The sequence below is a fragment of the Temnothorax americanus genome, unplaced genomic scaffold, assembly GCF_048541705.1.
Source record: "Temnothorax americanus isolate GAGA-0224 unplaced genomic scaffold, ASM4854170v1 Scaffold17, whole genome shotgun sequence".
In the NCBI taxonomy this organism is placed as follows: domain Eukaryota; kingdom Metazoa; phylum Arthropoda; class Insecta; order Hymenoptera; family Formicidae; genus Temnothorax; species Temnothorax americanus.
In genome coordinates, this window is record NW_027509307.1 from 395,634 (window position 1) to 418,350 (window position 22,717).

At 43.3% G+C, this 22,717-nt stretch overlaps 1 protein-coding gene across 6 annotated transcripts in view; it reads left to right on the forward strand.

The window, feature by feature from the left end:
- Positions 1 to 22,717, forward strand: part of Chi (LIM domain-binding protein 2 Chi) — a 76,842-nt gene that overhangs the window by 38,865 nt on the left and 15,260 nt on the right. For 2 of the 6 annotated variants that reach the window (XM_077403100.1, XM_077403102.1), the window contains exon 2: positions 14,532 to 14,631. In XM_077403100.1, coding sequence (XP_077259226.1) covers positions 14,532 to 14,631 — 100 coding nt within the window. The remainder of the gene's footprint in view (positions 1 to 14,531; positions 14,632 to 22,717) is intronic. The other 4 variants (XM_077403098.1, XM_077403099.1, XM_077403104.1 and 1 more) reach the window with 3 other exon arrangements.

Below are 22,717 nucleotides of genomic sequence, written 5' to 3' on the forward strand. Positions count from 1 at the left end.
TTTCCGGATTTACGCATATTTCGCGCTTCAAAACACACATCCTTTTTCCATTTCGACGTTGAACCTAAATTAACTTAATGGAATTGACTCGCGTCTTTGGTGTCGTATCGTGTTTCGACGATACGTCGGCCAGTAACAACTGCTTGCGTCTTGCGTCACTGATCGCTGCGGATGTTCTCGATTTCTAGTTTCGTCATCTGTGGATTGTTGATCTTGGCTGCAGTTTGCAAATTCGGCGTCCGAGCGCGAGTTTGTGTCGCGCGATCGTTCCGCGATCTGTTTATCTATCCTCGAGTAACGCGCGCGGTGTCGCGAGGATAACGAATAGCGAGTTATCTAACGGTGCCATCGCGCATCGGAGAGGCAAACGAAGTCGCGGAAGCTCGGCGAGCCGCATTGTGCGTAGAACAAATATAGGTGCTTGCAGCAAAATGTAATTTTTGCAGTAACTTCGGCCTTGCATTCACGTATCGTCAACGTATCTGCTCTCTCTCTGCCGCTCTTCCGTTTTCGAATTGTATTAACTCTTTCGGAAATAGCTGCCGATCCGCCGTCAGGTCTCTCTCTTGAGATGATCCATCTTTTCGTCTTATTGCATCGGAAAGCAATAAAAGTTAGTTCGAAAGTTATGCAGTCGATAGAATATCATATCGTGGTATTAAATTCTTGCTTGTGTACTATGTATATAATAAATTTTCATTCGTATATTTATATACCTATAATAAATCCAGCTATAATAAATGTATGAATATATATATATAATTGACGAAAATAATTGATTATTAGAAAATCGTTCGACCGATCAAATCGTTTTCGATATTGCGTTAGCACGTGTCATGCATATAAGCATGAGAAATATTATTGATTCTGTAGTTTCGAAAATGTACGATGATAGTTTTGCACTTCGCGTAACTAGCGTAATTAAAAGTTGATGCTAATTTGGATTTCTGTTAAGTAACTGGTAAATAAAGAATTAAAAAATGTCGCTAAATAATTCATAAGCCGCTTATTTCCGCGCAATGCGGATTTACACTTTTTAATTTTCTTATCGTGCGCGGTGTTTCAATTTTTCGGCGACCTCCAAAAATTTTTCGAAAACGCCGGTAAATTCCTCGAGCATCCTGCGGCAACGCGTCCGCTTCGCATCGGTTTATCCGAGCTAAGCCGAGGGATGAGATGCAGCTCGCTCTCGGGGACGCGGTTTTGCGCTCCAAGTGCCGTAGGCAAGGCCTTGCCCCCTTTAAGGCAATTAATGACTCAATCGGGATCAGACTGATTGAGCCTTTATAAGGGCCCGCTGGGGTAAGCGCGCGCGGCGCGTGGCTGGACTTCGCGATGCGCGGAATGCACTTGCCTGGCCGTATTTATTAATACGGCGGCAGCGACGGCGGTGGTGCACGAACCCAATTAAGGACGACGGAGAGTGCGCGGCTGAGGAAGCCAGGGATTCCTCGTCGTCATCGCGTGCCGCTGCGCACACTTTTAACAGACTGGGTAACGATATAGCGAGACGCGAGAGCGCGCGATTTTCCTCGCGATCGCGTCAAAAGTCACGAACCGCGTCCGCGCGCGCGGCGAAAACGGCAGCATTTGGTGCCAACCTTCTTCCCGTCCTTCGTCCCGAATTATCACGCCAAGAATAGCGGGGGCACAATAGCGAGACGCGCTAACCCGTGCCGCGTACGCGAAATTTCAACTTTGTTATTTTCACGTTGGTGCATCAGACGGCGTCAGCTCGCGCGCGCGCGCGCGCGCGAGTATCCGGGTCAGGATGTATATTAAGACGAGTGTTTTGTATAGCGTAATGGTAACCACGGAGCGACACGGTCGCTTTTTGATATTAACTTAATCACGGACCCTTATAAATTGTATAAATCCGTTGAACGCGGGCGATCTCCGACGTGGTCGCCGCACGTGGACCGTGCGAGGTGCTAAAACCGGGGATTGGAACCGATTTAATTTCGGCAAGTTCGTATTTCGACGCCGCAGTGAATTCCGCGTTCGCGACAATGGAAGCTGAATGCTTGGCGTAAAGCTCGCTCTCTCCTGTATCCACGCGGTAATTGTGTATCTATACGGAAATTGAACTCGCTGAAAATTGGCGCTCCTTGTCTCGAAGCTTCGCGTCTTTTATCAGCGGCAACGAGAGGGAGATCGTATTCTGAATAGGATGTGTCATGCGCCTCACGGCAATTTTCGAAGTCACGTTTCGGTGACTCGGCGCGTTCGCGCATGTCATCGCGGGACAGACGACAGATTAAAACGGTAACAGCATGATTCACCGCTGCTCATTGGAACGTTTTATCGTCTTGCGTTCGTCGCTCTGGCATCGGCCGGGGCATCTCTTCTCGATGGTTTCGGCCAAAATTTCACGTGTCGCCCGTGTTAGCCAATAATTCCCCTGGCCGCGAGACGCGTGCGCCGAAGACGCATTCGCGTGGTTTCCCCGCTCGCGTTCGTCCGCTCGCTCGTCAAAAGCAAGTGACGTTAATGTGCAATAAATTAGCAGCCTCCCACACACATGGCGCGAGCTCCGAGCGTTCGCGGCGACTTGTCGCGCGCTACTTTCGCGACGTGTTGCTCTCAACTTTGCGGAAAAAGTTAAGGGGATGGCGTGCGCTCTCTCTCTCTCTCTTTCTCTCTCTCTCTTTCCTTCTATGCGGTCGATGTTCGTTTTATTATGCTTTCGTGCCAAAAAGACACATCTCGGTTCTCTGTTAAATTGCGAGATGCATCTCTAGCGTGACGATCGACCCGTTTTCGAATCCGTCATTGGCGTTCTACAAAATTTTACCGGAGCATCGGGGTTTTCGATAAAAATCTTGATAAAGACATCACAGGTGATAATTCGATTTAATAAAATTCGACAATTTAAATTAATAAAATTAATTTTACCGGCCGCACGTGGTTAGAATTATCTATAATAATAGTAACGATGCGTCATCGCCACGTGCGCCGTTCTGCAGGATCGTCGTCGGCTGAAGTCAGAATGTATCACGGCCACGCGTTATATATGAATCACAAATTCATGCTATATTAATGGAACAAGTTTCTCGGTTAGACACGCAAACTATATTCAACATATTTTATATGTATTATCGTATATATTTTGGACAAATTCACATTTTGCTACCGCGCGTTTTGTAAAGTAGGAAGAACATCTGGACGCAACGCGCGATTGCTGCGTAATCGATCGCAAATTAATCCGCGCGCTCTTAAAAACTAATAGCGTTGGCCACTACTGTGACTATACTACGTTCCCAATTTAAATCGACAGTCGCGCTCTTCGCTCTTTCAAACAGCCCACGTTTTGTCGGACGCGAAATTCGGGTCGCCCACGCCGCGTGAACTCTAATCCCTCGCGATGTCGTCGGCCGATAATTATTTTATCAATAATAGAGCGACGCGGCACGCGCAATTATCGCGCGTCCGTACGCGGTAATCATACCGCGCGGAAGCGCGTAAATTTATTCGCGAATCAATCTCGGCGGGTTGATTGGGTACGTCTAAATCGCTCCGAGAGGATAGCCGAATAAACACACCGGAGGAGGAGGTGGTTTATCGGCGTAGAGCCGCGACGGGGTACCCGCCTACCGTAAACCGGTATAAGCCTTCCAGCCCTGTGGACAACACGATGGGCCGTGACACCACGGATTTATCGCGCCGTCATTTCCGTGTAAACAGCCGCTAACGCGCCGGTAATAAGAGAGACGGTGTGCCACGGCGATGCCTTTCGTTTTGCGTTTCCTTTGTCGTCGCCCGGGTCTCTACCTTGCGACGATAAATTACCCGTGCCGTTTTAATCGCGCGATATGTCGCGTGCGCGTTGAATGGTTCCGCGCCGCGCGTAATCGTGTCGTCCTGTTTGAACGACGAGCCGGCCCGAGTGGATTTAAGCCGTGACTATCCGCGACACGCGTTTATTAATGCCACGGCTACCGTCGGCCGATCGAATATGCTGAACTCAAATCGACCTCTCTGACGGCTCTTTTTTTCGCTATGAGAGTAAAAAACGAAAATCAAGTGGGTGATACAAAGTACAGTGTATAGGTAAAGTAAACTAATTCATAACGGAGATGTGTACTTTTTGTATCGCGTTCACCCACAGGTACAACCAGTCCTACAATCAGCGAGAGGTCGAGATCGAGCGATGATAATAATATGTTTGCAATGAAATTTGATACTACGATTACATCGCGGATACTCTCCGTTTCTTCGTGGATTGTAGAGATTATCGCAATCGTTGACCGCGCGCCGCACAACCCGCCATTTATTTCAATAAGAGCATTATGGGTTACCACGCGAGGCATTCTCTGCGCTAGGTGTTCGACGTAACGATTATTGATCCTCGCGCATTTACGTTAACACAGATTTTTTAACTACACACATTTGCGCGTGCACACAGAAGTGTTATTCGCGAAACTGGTTGCGGAGAGATGTCCAGACTAGAAAACGAAGGCGAAAACGAAGGTCGAAACGGGGTTGACACGACAAGGGGGGTAAACGATCCGCGACGTCTTTTTTCAACCGTATGACCGAACCGGTTCCTCAAGATCGTGTAACATCTTTAAACCCGCGCGGTAATCCCACGGCAATTTAGCCCGAACAGATGTGTCTCCGTTTTCCGACACCATTTCGTTCGAATGCACAGATCATTCAATCTCGACAATCGTATTCTCGCCTTCTTATCGCAAGGATATACAGTAAATATGTAAGCTGATATTGTTGCAAACAATTTCTTACAAATGAATCATTTTGTCATTGGCGTATTCAGAGTTTAGGAAGATATATGTACATCGATTACGACATCTTTACAAATCGAATTTTTAAATGTGTCATCGTGGCAAAGTTAAAAGGCACCGTCCGGCGATTTCCGCGAAGCAAAAGCGGTAACGCAATTTTCGACGTACGTCGCGAAAATCTCATTAGCAGCAAAAATTCAATCTAACACGCTCGCCAAACACTACTTGCGTCGTGTATATTTACTACAGTTAAAATATCGCGTCTACCAATTTTCGCGGAGCAAAGCAAGCGATAATGCGATTTCCAATGTGCGCCGGTAAAACCTTGTTACTAGCAGCAGAAATTTAATCTAATATTTTCATTAAACTACTTGTACGATATATATCTGTGCTTTTATATTGTTTTGTATGCCGCGACCGTAATTATAATGTGCTATCTCCCAATTTTATGAAGCACCATAAGCGACAAAACGATTTTCGGCGCGCGGTCGCCGAAAAAATTTCATTAGAGTTGAAGGTTATTCGAGTTTAAAAATCTTTTAGAAACGCTGTCCACACATTTCACCGTCAACAGCGACTTGAAAATACAGAAGTTGATATAATTTTTCGTCAAAGTACATTAATATCGATAAATTGGAACATAAAGCGAGATAGTAATTAAATAATCATTATCTATGTTATGACATAAATGTTGTTTAAAAAAAAGGTAGACATAATGGATGGATTTAGCACATTCATCATTCGTACACATATTCATCAATCACGAAGACATGATCGCGAGAATTTCTGCGGCGAAGGTTAAAATGTGAGATCGCGAGGCCGTTCTATTATCTTTTTTATCGCTCGGTATTAATTATCAATTTTTCAGCTTGCTTTTTGGACTCTCGTTAAAAGAAGGCTCGTACCGCTAATTGATACCTAATCGTCGGGGGTCAAGGGGCAATCGGAGCAAAACAGTAGCCGATCGGACTGCAAAATTTATCTTTTTCACGTTCCTCGAGATGCATCTTGCTCGTATCCAGAGGAGCATTTTCTTTATCGAGGTGCGCATAAATCACGAAAGGTCGCTGCTTATATTTCACAGTATACGCGCGATCGTATATAAATATAAATATATTTTTTTTCTTTCATATCATCATTACATCGATAGCTCGCGTGTCGTTATTGTTTGCAACAATATTGAAGCAATAATCGTAAAATATAGCTACTTGACAGTACGATGTTAACACGTTTTTTTATCGATCTATAATTTAAAATTGATAATGAAATAAACGACAAACTGATATAACGCGAGATTTGCTCATTAAAATTATTTATACGGAAATAGTTATACGGAAATAATTAAACGCACATATAATACTTAAGCCAGAAGAACATTGTGCGATATAATGAAAGTTCTTTGGTCATTCCTAAAGCTGTTTATAAATACATGCCTCTCCGTAAGTAACGAAATAAGCTGTCCTAAAGGTGTTTCGTCTGCTGCGTGGATTTCGACATAGAGTATGACGAAACTTCTTATATCGGCATCGCGCACCAAATATTTAGCGCTACTGCATATTTATATTGCAAGCCAATCATGTTATAATTGATTATTTTTCACGTTTTTATTATTTGATTACTCGTGCGATTAAAAATTTGATTTTGTGTTTTTTTTTTAGTAAATAAAAAGAATAACAAAAATCGCGGATCTTAGCCATTAAAAATTATTTCCTGGATTATTTTTGGAAAAGAAAAGGCTTCCCGGTCTTTTACATAAGGTAATTGAAAACTTGTATTGTCAGCAACTGTATATTATAGATTATTGTCATTTTTGAGCAAACAATTTGTATTTTTTAACCACTTTGTTTGCCATTTCGACCGAGAGTGAATGGTACAAGAAAGCTTAAAAATATGTATATAGTTTGTCACGATTGCGGACTATATATGAAGCGTAGTGTAATATAATATTGCATCATGATATGTTTTGTTCACGATTTGTTATAAAACCAAATAATCAAAGCTCTTCTAAGGAGAACCAAAGATAAAAATTGATAAAAATCTCGTGCAATCATCGTCGTTCAAGAAATGATTTCCCGTCTGAACGCAGTGGTCACAAGTGTCCCACGCGATTCGAAGTCGTTTCTTCCTGTTCGATAGCGCAACTACATATGTAACCCGCTGCTGCTGCCCGCGCGCGATTTCATCACCGGAGAGGCTCATGCCGCTCACTTTTCCAGCAATGGCCATCAGCCCGAGCTGCCCGAGTTCGAAGCGAGCCGCGTGTCGCGATTATTGCTCTTTTATGGCGCTGCTGGGGCAAAACGATGGTGCGACGCGGTTCTCTCCGGTCGACCGAACGACCGCTTTTCGTCCTTTCCCACGACACGCTTGTCCGTCAATCCGTCGTCAGTATCCGCGGGTAACTCGATCGCATGGCAGCCTCGGGGGAGTTATTGACCGTGATCGAATCGCAGTGGTCGAGGTGCCAACAAAATATGCCTGAGGAGGGAATCGTGGTCCGCTCCTCATCCATCTCCGTGTGGGAGGAAGAGGAGCGAGAGCGGGCTGGATTGCCAGGTCCAGGTGAATTATACAGGGTCTGGGCGGAAAAAGGGATGAATATCGCCGATAAAACGCCGTCATGGGCAGCGATAAATTGCTGGCGTGGCGGCACGATTACTGCTGCGCCAGCGACGGAAAGCCCTTGCGAGAGTGGTGGGTGGCTCAACGGTCGTCGCTGCCGCTGCCGCTGCTGCTGCTTCTGCTGCTGCGGCGGCGAAGCTGAGTCGGCTGTTATTCCGAACCTGGACCAGCGAGTGAATTTCTGCGTGTAATTAAGAGGAGCCCACGCGCTGCCCTTATCTACGATCCGAGAGATTTTATTTATCATGCTTGCTCACGGTGGCATTCAAAAGACCTAACAATTTAAAAGAGTTGCTCCGGTGTTCGTTACTAGAAATGACGATAATAACGACGACCGCGGTTTATTACACTTTTCAATCGTATAACTTTGATATTTTCTTTTTACTTATATATATTATATTGGAGATGATCCAGAATTACAATTACTCATCCTCAACATTTCGAGTACTTAATACTTGATTATTTAATTACTTCTTCCTTTAAACTACTTTCTGCCACAATGCTGTATCATATCGCGTATATATATTTGACGAAAAAAATATTTATACACTTAACATATAAATTATTATTTGTGCTTCGACTTTAAATGAGACAGATTTCTCTCTCGTACGGTTGCGGTGGTGACGGCGCGATTTTAGATTCGGCAGAACCATCCCTTCGATCAATACGAAAGGTTCGTTAATAGCGAATGCTGCGTCGCGCCGTCCTTCGACAGTTAGGCCACACGGCTAAAGCTCGTGATAACATCCCCGAACGAGCTTGCTCGTGCCCTTTCTCCATTATTATCCTTATGACATGCAGATTGCGTATTACACGCGGTGCGTCACTTTGAAGCGCATAATGCACCGTGTATACGCGAGTGCCCCGCGGCACTGTCCGCGAAGCGTCGCGCATTTGTCCTCGGGTCAATTTAACAGTTTCATCTACAGCAATTAGCTCTACCATCCTGCCTCTAAAAAGATGGAAAAGAATGTTGCGACACGCGCGGATTATACCATGGGCCTCGCGCCTTCTCTCCTCTCGTTGCAGAAAAAGGCCATTACGCTCTAGAGACGAATTAAAAACAATGTCAGTTTTCTTTCGATACAAAGGAAACGCTCTCTTTTATGTTAATAACGATTAAAAGTAAGCAAGCGGCGCTTAATCATTTTCCTAGTCGCCAATTAGTTTGAGACTGAGATTTGCTGCTACAACTAACCGATTCCATTTCCACTTAAGGCTTAATAATTGCCGATGCGGGCGATCTGCACGTAAAATATCACCGCGAGATATTATTACGGGGAACAATTCGTCGGATTTCGCGGGCACATCAATGGACTCGATATTGTCGTTGTGTCGTCGTTTAGTAATCTGCCGGCGAACTCTCGTTCGCGACACGCGGAAAACACGCCGCGTGCGACGGATAATGCCCCGAGTCCGCGAGAGTTCAAAATATCCGGTCCACACACGTGCGTTTATACGCCTCGCGCGTTTCATTCTTCCTTCCCCGTTTTCATCTCGTCCCTCCTCTCTTTCTCTAGCTAGTAGACAAACCCCGTGTGTGCATACATACGCACGCGTGCTCTTTCGACATGCCCGGCTACGTGCGAACTTCCATACATGTGTGTACTCGCGTACTATATATAGACTTTGCGGGAGGGGTTTGGGAGAGCTAGCATGACTCCCTGGCATTGATCGTACTGCCACCCCATGAGCAACCCCTAATAACACCCTCCTGCTGTCCCCCGTTTCCCCGGTTCCCGCTTCTCTCTCTCTCTCTCTCTCTCTCTCTCTCTCTCTCTCTCTCTCTCTCTCTCTCTCTCTCTCTCTCTCTCTCTCTCTCTCTCTTCTCCTGTCTCTCTCTCTATTTCTCTTTCTCACTCCTCTCCCTCGGCGCCGCCGCCCCCTCGCTCCAAACTGCGCCCTTTGCTAACCCAATCTGAGACCCCTGCAGGCGGCGGCTCTCAACCAGCGGTTCCGTGCGATGCGACGCGACACGACGCGACGTGCCGAGCTGAGCCATGCGGGCCAGCTGGCCGGTCAGCTGATTCCCAACGGCGCGGCACGACGCGGCGCGGAGCGAAGCGAAGCGGTGCGGTGCGGTGCGGTGCGGTGCGGAGCGGCGCGTCGGGACGCCCATTAGCCACGCGAACTAAACTAAAGCCATTAACTACCGCGGCTTAATAACGGGCGAAGCCACCCACGGCGACCTGTTTGCAAATCCCGCGGACTCCGACGGGTTGCGACGAGATATCGGCCACGCCACCGCGCCGCGCCGCGCCGCGCCGTGCCGATGCCGCTTCCGGCGCGAGCACGTGGGGCGTCGTACGGTGCCGACCGGAGTAATCGGACGCGGCCTGACCCCTTACCTTAACCCTTTCAAGCACGCGGCGGTTAACACGGTCGATAAACATGCGTCAAAAGTAGAAAGTACAGAGTCACTTAATCGCGCTGAGAAAATACAAAATAATCTCACGAAAATTTTGTTTAAGTTTTAAATAAATTATCTGTAGAATAGAAAGCATATCATTCTTGATTATTTCGACTCCGACTATATGTATTATATTACGTATGCACGGATTTTTTAATAATTAATGAATTTGTCGAATGCTCGTAGTCGACATACACGTATATATTTGCGAACTTAGGGAAAGAACTGGCTAGCGACTTTTTCACGTGCTATATACAATCTGAAATATTGTCACGTTGGAGAAGTAAACAGATTCTCGAAAACTCGGAATGTCTAAACTTTTAGGAAGGGTCGTGGACTTATCGAACGTAAATGTCCGATGCCATAACCGAGTATCGATGGGAACGAATCGTCGCGCAAGATAACCACATGGCGATCGATACCCGTGCCAATGTTATTTTAGTAACTATATAACGATGAATTATGCTCGTCTTCAAGAAGAGTAAATTGCCTCAACGAAAATGTTCATATAAGACTTACATACATAAGATTTACGTTTAATTATAGTTAAAAAAAATTTGTTTTCTTTGACGAGCATAAAATTCTAAGGAAAATTCAGGTCATTTTCGTCAGAAAAGGAAAATTACTCGCAGATCCTCACGTCGAGCTGAATATTATTATATTTCAACGATGAATATACCGCAACGGCTCTTGAAATCGATCAATTCTCCGATTAATGGCTCTATCTTATCTGCGTTGAGTGTTTATGGTAGCCTAGCGGTATTAGGCGTGCAATGAATAAATTCGCATTGAACTAGTCACTTCAAGTGCATCGAGAGAAAGGTTTTCTCTTTAATAGAACCTGAAAAGATAATTTCAGAACGCGGCGAATATCAAGAAATTGTGTTTTTATTCATTAAGCAACTATGTCTTCACACAACAATGTCACAATTTTAGCGTATTCTATGCGAGATATAGACATTACGTGTTCCACGAAGCATCTGCAAGGACGTTTGTGAAAATACGTGTTATACAACGTAGGAATGATAATAGTCTACAAAAGAAAATATTAATGATAGAGAAAGTAATAAATCTCCTTTGAATATTTCGTTATAGTCCAGCAAGTGTATATACATGTCGTTTCTAAGGGGCCACAGCCTTGAAAAATTCCAGGCCGCGTGCCGACTCGAGCGCGCGCGCCCGTGTTAGGCGCTAGTTTTTCACTCGGCGGATTAGTTCCGTATCGACGGAATGATCTGTCACGATCCTCTGCTCCGGGATTCGAGATAGACGGACAGCAGGGATGCAGGAAGGCGGGCAAAAATCCTGGCGGGCGCGCTCGCGCGCAACCCGCACCGCACCGGCCGTGGTGCCGTGCGACGAATTAATTAGTTCGATCGTGCGGCACGTCTTGAATGAAAAGCCGGGGCGTTACATGCGCGCACGCCGGGGTTATTGCACGACGGCACTCTACGGCCGCTACGTGCCCCGCGTGAAATTACATTATCGAACTAAATTAGCGCGATTCAATACCGTCTTACGAAGTCGCGGCCGATTCGTCAGGCGGCGCGCACTTGTTTCCGATGTGTCCGCCAGTTCCGGAGGTGATCCGCGTCCGTCGTCGCGTTACATCAGTTTACGCGCGATTACTATTCGACGTGACAAATTGCGAGTGTCGAATGAAATAAACGGCTAGGTGTTTAGACCATTTTTCAGAAAAACAAAATTAATATAATTTTAATTCCATTCTTAAGTAAACTTTTTACATCTGGTTTATTTTAAAAGAACATGTTGATTTTTTAAATACATGCATTAAAATAACTCGTGATTTTGTTAATATAAAAATTTCTAGTTACTGTGACGTTTTATTTCTTTGTTTGATAATTTTTTTTATTTAGAATTATTAGTCATAGTAGGTATGTTGCGTCGAGCAATCGTTCTTGATCGAACGATACAGCGAACGAGACGAAAGATTTGTCCACGCGTCCCGTCACTCCCCAATAAACCGTACACGATAGTGAGTTACCCCTGCAACCCTTGAGATCTCGACTCACCCCTGGCAAATCTGCTCCGCACACGTACGTACATACACACGCACGCGTGTACACGCGTGCGACGCAGTGACGTGTTCGCCGGGGTCCCATAGCGTCGATTCTCCAGAGACGAGAAAGTCCAAGTTCTTTTCCGACACGATCGATCTTGGGACAGTATTTTCTCGTGAAAAAAGAAAATCATGCCAAACTTGCTCCTGCGTCTCGATCCGATCTGTCAACCATTTGCAATTATTCATTCTATTATTTGACTCTGTCTTATCTGATATTCTGTCATCTTTTTCTTTTCAAGTTATCGCTAAACATATTTCTCAATTTAATCAATCACGTTGGTTTTACTTTCACATATAGGAGAAGTTGGCGATCTGTTTGTCCATATATTTATCTATCATGTAGATCGCAAAGTTAGACGCTTATCTAATGCAGTTTTTAATGCTTTCTCGTGACATAGATTTCGAGAAATCTTTGCTCAAGCGATTTATCTTATCGATCGCGTCGAATGAAGAGTCAAAGGAACCGTCTTATCTTTTCGTCGAAGGCTATTTTTGACATCCTGATTTGTCGAAACCCATTTGAGCACGTTTTCAATGTTTTAGCTAATTAAAACTAATTCCAGCTAGCTCAGCAATCGGCGGAAAAAATTATCGTTTCCTCTCGCGGCATTATTCGCATTACCGGATGTTTAGCACCGATATCGTGACATCACAAATCCGGTGGAAAATCACAGAAATCGTTCCGTGGTGGATTTTTATAGAATCTGAATGAAGCAATAACGTATACTTCTGCAATGTCAGTCAAGGAACAAGTCCGAGACGCACATACGTCAGCAGTCCGCTCGCAATTATCATTCCTGCATTAGGTATTACGGGAACGTTTTGTGTCTACTCTGTTTATCTTTGTCTCTCGCCGTAGCTAAGCGCGTTATAATTAGCATAGCGATTTTACAAGGTCACTGATACACGGAAGAAATCATGGCACGAGTATCACGAGTTAGGGGGAAAGTCCGACTTCGTCCGAATGCACCAGGCAGCGGGAGATCTCACATGATCTTGTATCGATAGGCTTTAGCGTTCACTTTTTTCTGAACGTTCGATCTTTACCCACTCGTCTCTTTCTCGTAGATCGGAATGTTACGCGCGTCGCGTGAAAAATGTCGCGAGAGCAAACGCGTAACGTGTTAAATGTAGTATCGATCGTAGGTCGAACGTATTCCTGAAATTCGTATGCCGGAAATGCGGCGCGCTCGGAGTCTCTGTGTTGCTGGAATATTCTGCGTACTCTTGTTATTAATCACCGCACCGCACTCGGTTCTTAATGATCGCTCGTCCGGCCTCGGGGCGCGAATATGCGCGCGGTACAACACCATCCCGGGCATTCTGAGCACTAAATATTATCAACGCGACGTTAATTACCCGCCGGGTTAACCAACTGCTACTCCACGGGACCGACCGGGAGCCGAGGGTTTGATCCTCGATGATTTGGAAGCCGCATTGATTAAGGCATGTAACTGTATCCTGGTGTGCTTCTTGTATTGAAAATTATGCAGATGAAAAGGAGATCATAGAAAATGTTGTTCCGATGATTTATTTCGACTTACGATTAGAATAAACGTTTCAGAAACTTTTACGAACGTTTGTTTAAATAAATATAATTAACAGATTTTACAATAATGATAAATATCACAACATTCAAGATAAAAAAATACAGAATAAATTTACGTTTACGTTCGTCATTGCAAAGTTATTGCAATCAGTTCGTCGTTGTACCGGTTAATTTGTGAAAATTGGACATACCATCCAATTGGTATAATATATGTTTGATAATGTTATAATTGATCCGTGACATTAAATTATTGGCGTCTAAATGATCGCCGACAATTGAACTGACAGCATAAGCATGACGACCTTCGACGTGTCATTATATGAATTTGATGTAGCATTAGTTCACCAGCTGAGCGACTAAACTTTCGTCGTCGATACACAATTACGTGCATGCATTATTTAAAAATCAGTTTTAAAAGTCTTCACATTCACAGGATAACTTGTACCGAAGTTCTAGGCCAAAACTTTATTAAATCGTGCTTTTCTATCTTAAAGGAGCGTCCGAACTGCCTCGATGAGAGAACGTTACACATATATGTTTGAAAAATACTTTTTTTAACGGTGATTTTCACTAGGGACAAACAAACCTGAATTTTTGGAATATTTGAATCTCGAAAATGTCATTGAGAGAAATCGGAACTTGCAAAAATTAAATTGTTACAATATAATAACCTAGCATCCTTATTCCAGAATTCTGGAAAATTGATTTCGATAATATCTAGCGACTCTAAAGTAATAATTAGAGACCGGCGTTGTTGCGCCCGAGACCTTCGACACTGTGCCGGTTGAAACCTCCGCTTCCGTAACGCGGCGAGTTAAAGGGATTGTGAGAATTGGCGCGGTCGTGGTGAAAGTCGTAAACTACATTTCGCGAATCTGTGCCATGTCCGAGCGCGTTTTGCGACGTGCCCGCGCTCGGAGAGGGCCAACCAACCGGTAGTATTAATCACGTACCCCTCGGGGCCTTACGAAAATTCGCGCAGTGTGGCGACGCGACGCGACGCGTGACGCGCGACGCGACCGGGACGACGTGTTGCATGCATGAAACATTCGCGACGCGCACACACGCGAAAATAACACGCTATACACAGCACACCTAACATGAGCGATCGGTCTGATCTGACAGATCGTTGCCTGTCCCCAGGAGGCATACTCCAGCCTACGGCTACAGCCAACCGGACTACAGGCTCCACGAGTTGAACAAGAGGTTATCGCAGCGCACGGAGGTAAGTACACTTTCGAATTCATTTCTCTTTTCTCCTTGTTTCGACTCGCGTGTATTATTGCGCGTATTTGATGTACGAGAGTCCGGCGAGTCTCACTTACCCTTTGTCGACCCTTCGTATACTCGCGCGATTTATCCGTGCGCGCGCACGCATGCGATCACGTTCGCATGTTTGATGCGCGATCGATTCCATAAATTATTCACGAGACAAATCCCGCACAAACGTGTTTTTAATATCAATTTAAAAAAAAAAACGAAGTAAAAAGTTGAACGAGGCTGATGGATACACCAGACGCCAAACTCAGTCGCGTTTAATTGTAAAATATATCGTTCTTGTGTGTGATTTAAATTAAAAAGTTTTGTCACTAGCGGCACACTCATGCAGGACCCGAAATTCCCGATACTTAATAGACTACAGTTATTATATACGCGATGGTTTTGTCAATTTTCCGATTATCACGTAAACAAAGAGGAAAGGGTTTTTTTTTTTGTAAAACCTGGAAAATAAATATTTCTTTGAAACGATGAAAAAAATATTTGCGGTATCGAAATGGTCAACGCGACGAAATTTACGGTATGCTTAATCGAACGCGCTATATTTATCGCAATTCGAGATGTCGTTATTTTGATAAAGGTTATTGCACGCCGTTTTGTTTAATCGCGCTTGCTAAATCGCTCGCAATTTTCATCCGCTTCTGGCGTTTGTGTTGTGAAAAAAGCTTGAGCATTACTTCAAAATCAACTTTTCTGTCGTATTTATGCGAAAAATACAACGAGAAAGATTCTAAGTCTTATTCATATTCTAATGGAATTATTTACAAAGAAATATATAATGCGCGAGACTAACAAACGAAAGCAATATGAATAAGTGCGTATAGCTTTGATCACATCTCACAATTATTTCGCCTTTAGCAAAGTCACAAGATGAATGACGAGTTATTTGCGCGGAAAATGCTCTCGTCCGAAACATAATAAGGGAAATCTTCTCCTCTAAAGCCCCACGCTCGCGGCTTTTTGTTACACTATAAAATTATCTGGCCCATATTCCGCCGGCAGATAAACCAACCTCTTTTGAGAGATTCACGATAATGGCGATAAGATATGATCCAGGGAACACATTGTTGTTCGCGCACATGTCGTTCTATTCATCGGGTCGATTTTGGACCGTCGAAGATTAATCGAGGTTACATGCTAAAGAAAACTGTATGCTATCGCGCGTCGTGAGCTTAGCTTACCTTTGATTTTGATGTTTGCAAATAAATCACATGCTGTTCCATCAATATATTTATAGAATGATAAAATAATAGAGAATGAAAAAAAAATGACATATAATGATAAAAATGATAAAATAATATAGAATGAAGAAAAATGACATATAATGATAAATATATATCTAATTAAAGTTAGCTTTAAAAATTATAACAGAATAATAACACCAAAAATTTACAAGATATTTTTTATAATGTAACTAAAATTTCTGCACACGATATTACGATAGTTTTAAGTGGAATACATTTAAAGTAATGCCCTACATTTTGTAACGATTCTGAATATAAAACGCTTTGTCGACGCTATCTCTGTATGGGTACTCATAAGTCTGTGCTAGGTATACACGTCGAAAATTATTCCCCATCAACGACTCGCAATTTACGACAGGCAGCAGTGATCATATATATTCCTTTTTGAAGGTTTGATACTTCGCGGAGTAGTGGTCAATATGTCATTAGGATTGAGTAATGCGAGAGAAGAAAAAAAGAAAGCGCCCGAGGTTAATGCGTTCTAATGAGCCTCCGCTTCTAGTACCGCGTTCATTAATCTTCGAGTCGCGGATGGACAACCGGTCTTTTTCCCTGGGAGGTCTCGATAAGCGGCCCGAATAAATTCTTCTGGTTTCTGTCGTTAGCGTCGTATAAGAGAGGAGCGACAAGCGAAGTGGCCGGCTGTCAGTGTATTTCGAGATTGTATATACGCGTGCCAGCACGAAAAACTTTACCGCGTGTTTAGCTCTTGTTTTCGACGAGTTTTCGGAGCAGATTGTCACGACGCGGACACTTTGCGAGGGTTTCCTTTTTAAGTTCCTGCTTTACTTTTTCAATTTGTTACAGATATTATTGCGCCAACTAAAATATCCGAGTAGGATTCTTATCGAGCTACCATTTATCGACATCTTTTAACGCCATCAGATTTGTAATTTTATAAATTCTACGAAAGATATACATCAATTTTTTTCTATGCATCTTTCATTTGTTAAGAAATACGTAACATATATTCTATTGAAGGGGTAGAAGAAAGAATGATTTCTTTTCATTATCTTCGATTATCTTGGAAACACATTGCTCTTCTCGCGATTGTAAATGCATAAGTCATCTTACTCGGCCATGTTTGAAAAGTACCTACGCGAACGGTACTTTGCAGTGAAAGGAGACATTTTTTCCTGACTGTATTCGTATACGTACAACAATCATCTCGGCGAGCGCCGAGCTATTCGGGAAATTTTGCTCTTCTCTCTCTTTGGTCATTCTCGCGCGTGGCGCACTGGGGACTGGGCGAGTGCGAATTATATTTCGCTGGCACAAGCATATATGAGATTGCGCGCGCGCGCGCGCGCGAGAGAGAGAGAGAGAGAGAGAGAGAAGAAAGGACCGTACCTGTCAATATATTGTATACGCATGTATACATGTGGACCGCATCGATCGTTACGCGATAGGGGCAAGAAAAAGTCAGAATCGAACCGGCATATTGCAATTGTTTTTACTTATGCATACTCGGACCATATATTCCGCGTACTCGATCCGAATTCGCGTTTAGGCCGTCAACGTAAGTAATTATCGGCTTTCCTCTCTTTTTTTTCTCGCAAAGAGAAATTCATCCTTTCCATTTTTTTTTTTTTTTTTTTTACCAATTTCAATTGGTCTTCCTTGAAGCAAACGCCGATTTTATCCCAAACGAATTATGCAATCGGCGGTTGAAATCCGGCGCGCGGCGAGTCCGGACAGCGTTTGTGCGCGTTCAACAAGCAGAACGAAATCGCGTGGCGCGCGCCGATAGATCAAAGCGAAAATAAATTCTTCGTTAAAAAAACATTTACGTACACTATCGGGATATTAGTGCGCGCGCGTGAAAGTGGCGCCTCTCGGTGAAATTACGATGTGTCGTATGACGGTTAAAATGAGCGCAAAGAGAGTTAACGCGTCCGCTCGCAAGCGCGCGTTTATGCCACCTTTTAATGCCCGCGACGCGTTTCGACAAGCCAATCGGACACTCTTGCACGCAGCGCCAGTTTTATTTTACGAATCGCGCCCGGCGGCGACTTTGAGTGAGAAGAGCGTAAAAACAAAAACAAAAAAAAAAACGTTTTTCACCGCGACGATGTAACCGAAGCGCCATTACCGCCGCGGCCATCGGCCAAAGATTGCAAACCCCGTGCAATCTCTTTGCCCCGAACGAATCGCCGGTGATCGTTTTTGCAGTAAACGCGTTGTTTAATTGTAAACCGGAGGTTGCGGTCAAACGCGTCCGTCGGGGAAAATTGCGGGAAAATACGGTCGACGCAGCGCGTTAAGCTCGAGGACCGCAGAATTTTGCAAAAAAAAATTTAGTTTTTTTAAAGAAACTTATCGACATTTTACAAAATACTTTGCAATTAAATATAACATATAACGATAGCGAGTTATACAAAGAAGTTACAGAGAACAAAGCTCTTTTGATTTTCAGCAAGCACATGCCAAGATAAAAAAAACTATAAATTTCTCTCGAAAATATCGCGGGTCTCTCAGGTGATCTAACACGCGATCACGACGAGCGGCTTCCATAAACTGCAGTTGCAACGATTGTGCACGTGAGTCGCGCCGCTACTCATGCGTTTTGACCTGTGCGTCTCACGACGACAGGCGTACGTACAAGACGCTTTTGAACACGACCGCGTAAAAGTCGACAGGAGCAAACGAGACGTGAAGCATCGCAAAGACAGCGGTCCAAATTTCAATGTTACAATCCTTTCGAACCGTGACGACTCGCTTCGGCATCATTTCACTTCTTCCAAATGTAGAATATTCCAAAATTAGACAAAATTCAATCCTTTGATTCAATTATCGAGTTTTTTTAAATAAAAATTTAATTTGGTCAATTTTCTCTCTTTTTTTTTAAATATGCAGCGAATTACATGTCTTAGTAGTATTAAATTAAATTTCAAGAAAAGTTTACTTATTGAAATTTTAATGCTTATTTATTTTAATTGGAAACTAAATTCGTTAGAAGCTTCTTATACATAACTTAAACTTATGAATGATTATGCATGTGTATTAAAAGTTCACTCCAGGTTAGTCTCGGTCATTGCACAACCATTCTATTTTCGTATGTAACGTAGGGTTCTGTACTCTTAACTTGATATTTAGTCACACAACACGACGTTCTTTTCGTTTTGTACTACTCGCTTGTAACGTACACGTTGTTATCTACTTTTCTTTCATTTTTCTTTGTAAGTTTTTCTTTATATGTTTTTCTTTGTATTTACTATATTTGTCGTGTATACTCATATATCATGTATAGTATCCTGATAGAGTTTACTGCTCTCTCTCCCTCTCTCTCTTTGGAACACGAAATAAATTCTACTCTAGTCCTTCTCCGCGCTCTTTCTCTCTCTCCACTCTTCCGACCAGTCTCTATATTCCCCCCACGCGCGTGGACACACGCGTACACACGCACACGCCCGCGCACCCGTTCGCGAAGTTTAGCAAACGACATGGCGTGTCCCACGGCCATAAATCATCTTTTCTCGCGCTATCGTCGCATCTCGTGCGTTGTCAGCATGCGTTTGCAAGGTTCACCGTCATTTCTTCCGCTGCTTCCGTCAGCTCCGTGTTAACGTCGCCGCAGAGACGAGAAAAGAGTATCTCGGACCCCCCGTCATTGACCATCCTTCGATTTGTAATGATACTGATGTTGAAACAATGAAGACTCGATCGATTCGTGATCAAAATCTAATCTAAAAAAGAAAAGAAGAAGCCGGCGCAGATATACGCCGGGCGTTGCGAATGCCTCGTCGCGCGAATCATTCTGCGTATACTCACTCGCAGGTATAGTACAGCGACGCTGTTTGATTATGTTGAAGTCAAGTCAGTGATTAAATATATTTACCGTTTACCGTTGCTTCGTCAAATGTATATACAAGAGTGATTGATGGGAGGGTAAATAAAGAATGACGCAGTCATTTAAGAAGAAGGAAGTGAAAATGAAAAGAGCTCGCGTAGATTATCTAAAAAAAACTATTGTACTTAACAAGGAGTCTGTTAAATACACATATGCAGGAAATAGAATCGCGATGATTGGCGAATAAAAGAAGAATAAAAAATAAATAGCATTTCTACCAGAAAAAAGGGGCCGCCATCGTACATATAAGCAAGCTTATATTAGAAAGCCGTGTGACCTGCAGTAGAGATGTATGAACTATGTCGATTAGCTCGTAGTCAAACTTGCACTAAATCTCTCTTCTACGGCTTTCCGATGTACCCGTAATTGCGCACGCGCATAATTAGCATCTCGCGTAATCGCGGGATATGCGCGGGCAAAATTTCGTGCGTTATTAATTTAAATGGCAATCGGCGCAAATCGTGTAAAATGCCATCCAGTTCAAGAATCTGACCGTTCGCCTTGAATCGCTTACGAAACAAATCGACGTTGATTCAACACTTGATTCTAATCCAGCCGCATTGATCCCACTGCTGAACTTTATATACGCGCTGCGTATTAATAATAATAACATTATAAATATATTGCGATATTAATAATACGATGTTAATAATAATGCTAAAATTATGCTGATCGTTCGCTTGCAGCGCTGTATAATATTTTTAGGTATTATTAATTGTCAATCGATAAGAAGAAAATATTAATTTCGATGCGTAAGAGGATTACTAACGATCGCCGAAATGCCATTTGCACAGCATTTTTACGCTGCGGTTCGAAAGAGCGAGAGGGAAGGGAATCGGAGAGAGAACGATGATCGGAGAGCAGCTAAGTGTAGCGTTACTGCAAAGTTTGGCGTAGTGTTGCCTAAAGTTACCTAGACGAAGACGAGGAGGAGCGAGAGTGAAAAGCGGGAAGAGAAAGAGAGGGCGACCGATTTACAAAGTCGAGAGCGAGAAGGCCGGCTAGAACAAAACAGAGAAAAAAAACTGGCTGGCACGGGTATAAGAAGAAGTACGCGAGTACGCGTCTATATAGGAATTCACGTTCCTCCAGTCCTCTTGCGCGTGAAGATTTGTTAATCTATTAACGTTGGACGAATAAAATTACGATCGATTTAAATATTTGGTACTCACATTGATAAGCAGAAATCGGAAGATCGAGTAAAATTGGTTTATGATTAGCAATCGACTGTTTTTTTTTTTAATGTATAACTTTTCTGTGATTTTATTTATAATACAAACAATAAAGAAAAAGATTAAAGTCGCTGGTGTTAGTCAAAGTTAGTGTCGAGACCCTTTGGGCAACCGGGCCACTTTTACTTGAATTCTCGATGTTCTCAATTCAGAGTATTAGCGAATCTCAGCTCGCGACTTTGCTTTAACGGAAATTTCATTTGAGACTTGCTAGGAAAGTTAAAGACTGAGAGAGGTTGCGAGACACTTCGTGCGGAGAAGACATCGTCTTCAAATTTATCAAAGAGAATACTTCTAAAAATATTTTCAGTCTCGAGGCACCTGTACAATTACTCTCGAATATGATGCGTATTGTTAATCGCTAAGATAAAATATTTAATTAAGGAGTTCGCAAATGCGTTAAAGCAAAGAGGAAGAGTAATAAAATAAATGCTCGTCCCGAAAGGAGATCGAGAAATCTGCAATGTACGCAAGAGAAGTGAACATGTATGGAGATCGATGAAATTTGAATCAAAATGGATGAGTCCATTCTTCCGGACAAATGCGATAGTACATAAGAGAAGATTCTGACCCCTCTCTGCTCTCTCTATCCCCCCCCCCTCTCTCTCTCTCTCTCTCTCTCTCTCTCTGTTTCTGTTCGTCAGTACCGGTTAGGGCTAAATCGATTTCCGAACGCACTGCTTCGAATCGGTAGGATCTAAGCTTGAAAGAAGCTTATAGCACAATCGGATAGAACACGGCACTACGAAGCGTGGGCGTGCAGTTGACGACGGTTCGGACCAGAATTGACGGTTGCGTGAAACGCGGGACGGCCAAGGTGAGTTCGTGTGCCTTAAAATTAATTATGAATAAAGTTTCAGTCGTGTCGGAATAAGAAAAATGTATTCGCGTCGTATATAGGGGCGCGATCGAATCAAACGAGGGTTTCAAAGGCGAGTTTTCCGCACGATTTTCACGTGTTTTCTTCGCCTGTTGGATTATATTAGAGCTCCGGGCAATCGCAGTGGCCGAAGTTCCGAAATATGACTCCCGAAGACAAAAATATCTAATAATAAAATCGAGGAAGGATCTTAACGAAAGCGGATGAGAACGAAGCCTCAAAGCAATATAATGACCTACTAGGAAAGCTCTGGATGTACCGTGGTACCTCGGGTTCAATAGGAAACACTATATCTACGATAAAGCTGGTCTCGATGTATATTACATCGATTTTATCTTGGAAACTGAGAAAAAGGTTTAATGGACGGGGATGAAGTCGGGAGAGAGAGCCAGGACCGAATGTGCATAATGACTTAATAGAGGGAATGCGCCGCTCGGGAAATTGGGGCGAAGTAATTATTTCGAGTTCTGAATATACAACGTTGGCACATAGTTAGCGACACGCCGTGAATTTCGTGTTTTGGATACATCTATTGTCTTATTTAATGTTATCGATAACAGAAGAAAGTTAATTACTCCGCGAAAAATTATGGAATAAATACATGGCGCGGGTACATTTTGTAATAAAAGACATTAAGTTATCTGTGCATAGAATTGTACTTTAAAACTTCTGTATTTATTTGCATCCACAAAAGATTTATAATGCAAGCTGTCGCGACAATTCAAATGAAGGCGAAGAAAAATCATAAAACTCGCAAACTCCCCTCTCCGTAGACGTGATAGACAAAGACAAAGAGATTTTCGCTTAAGAGATGAATCGCTTAAATT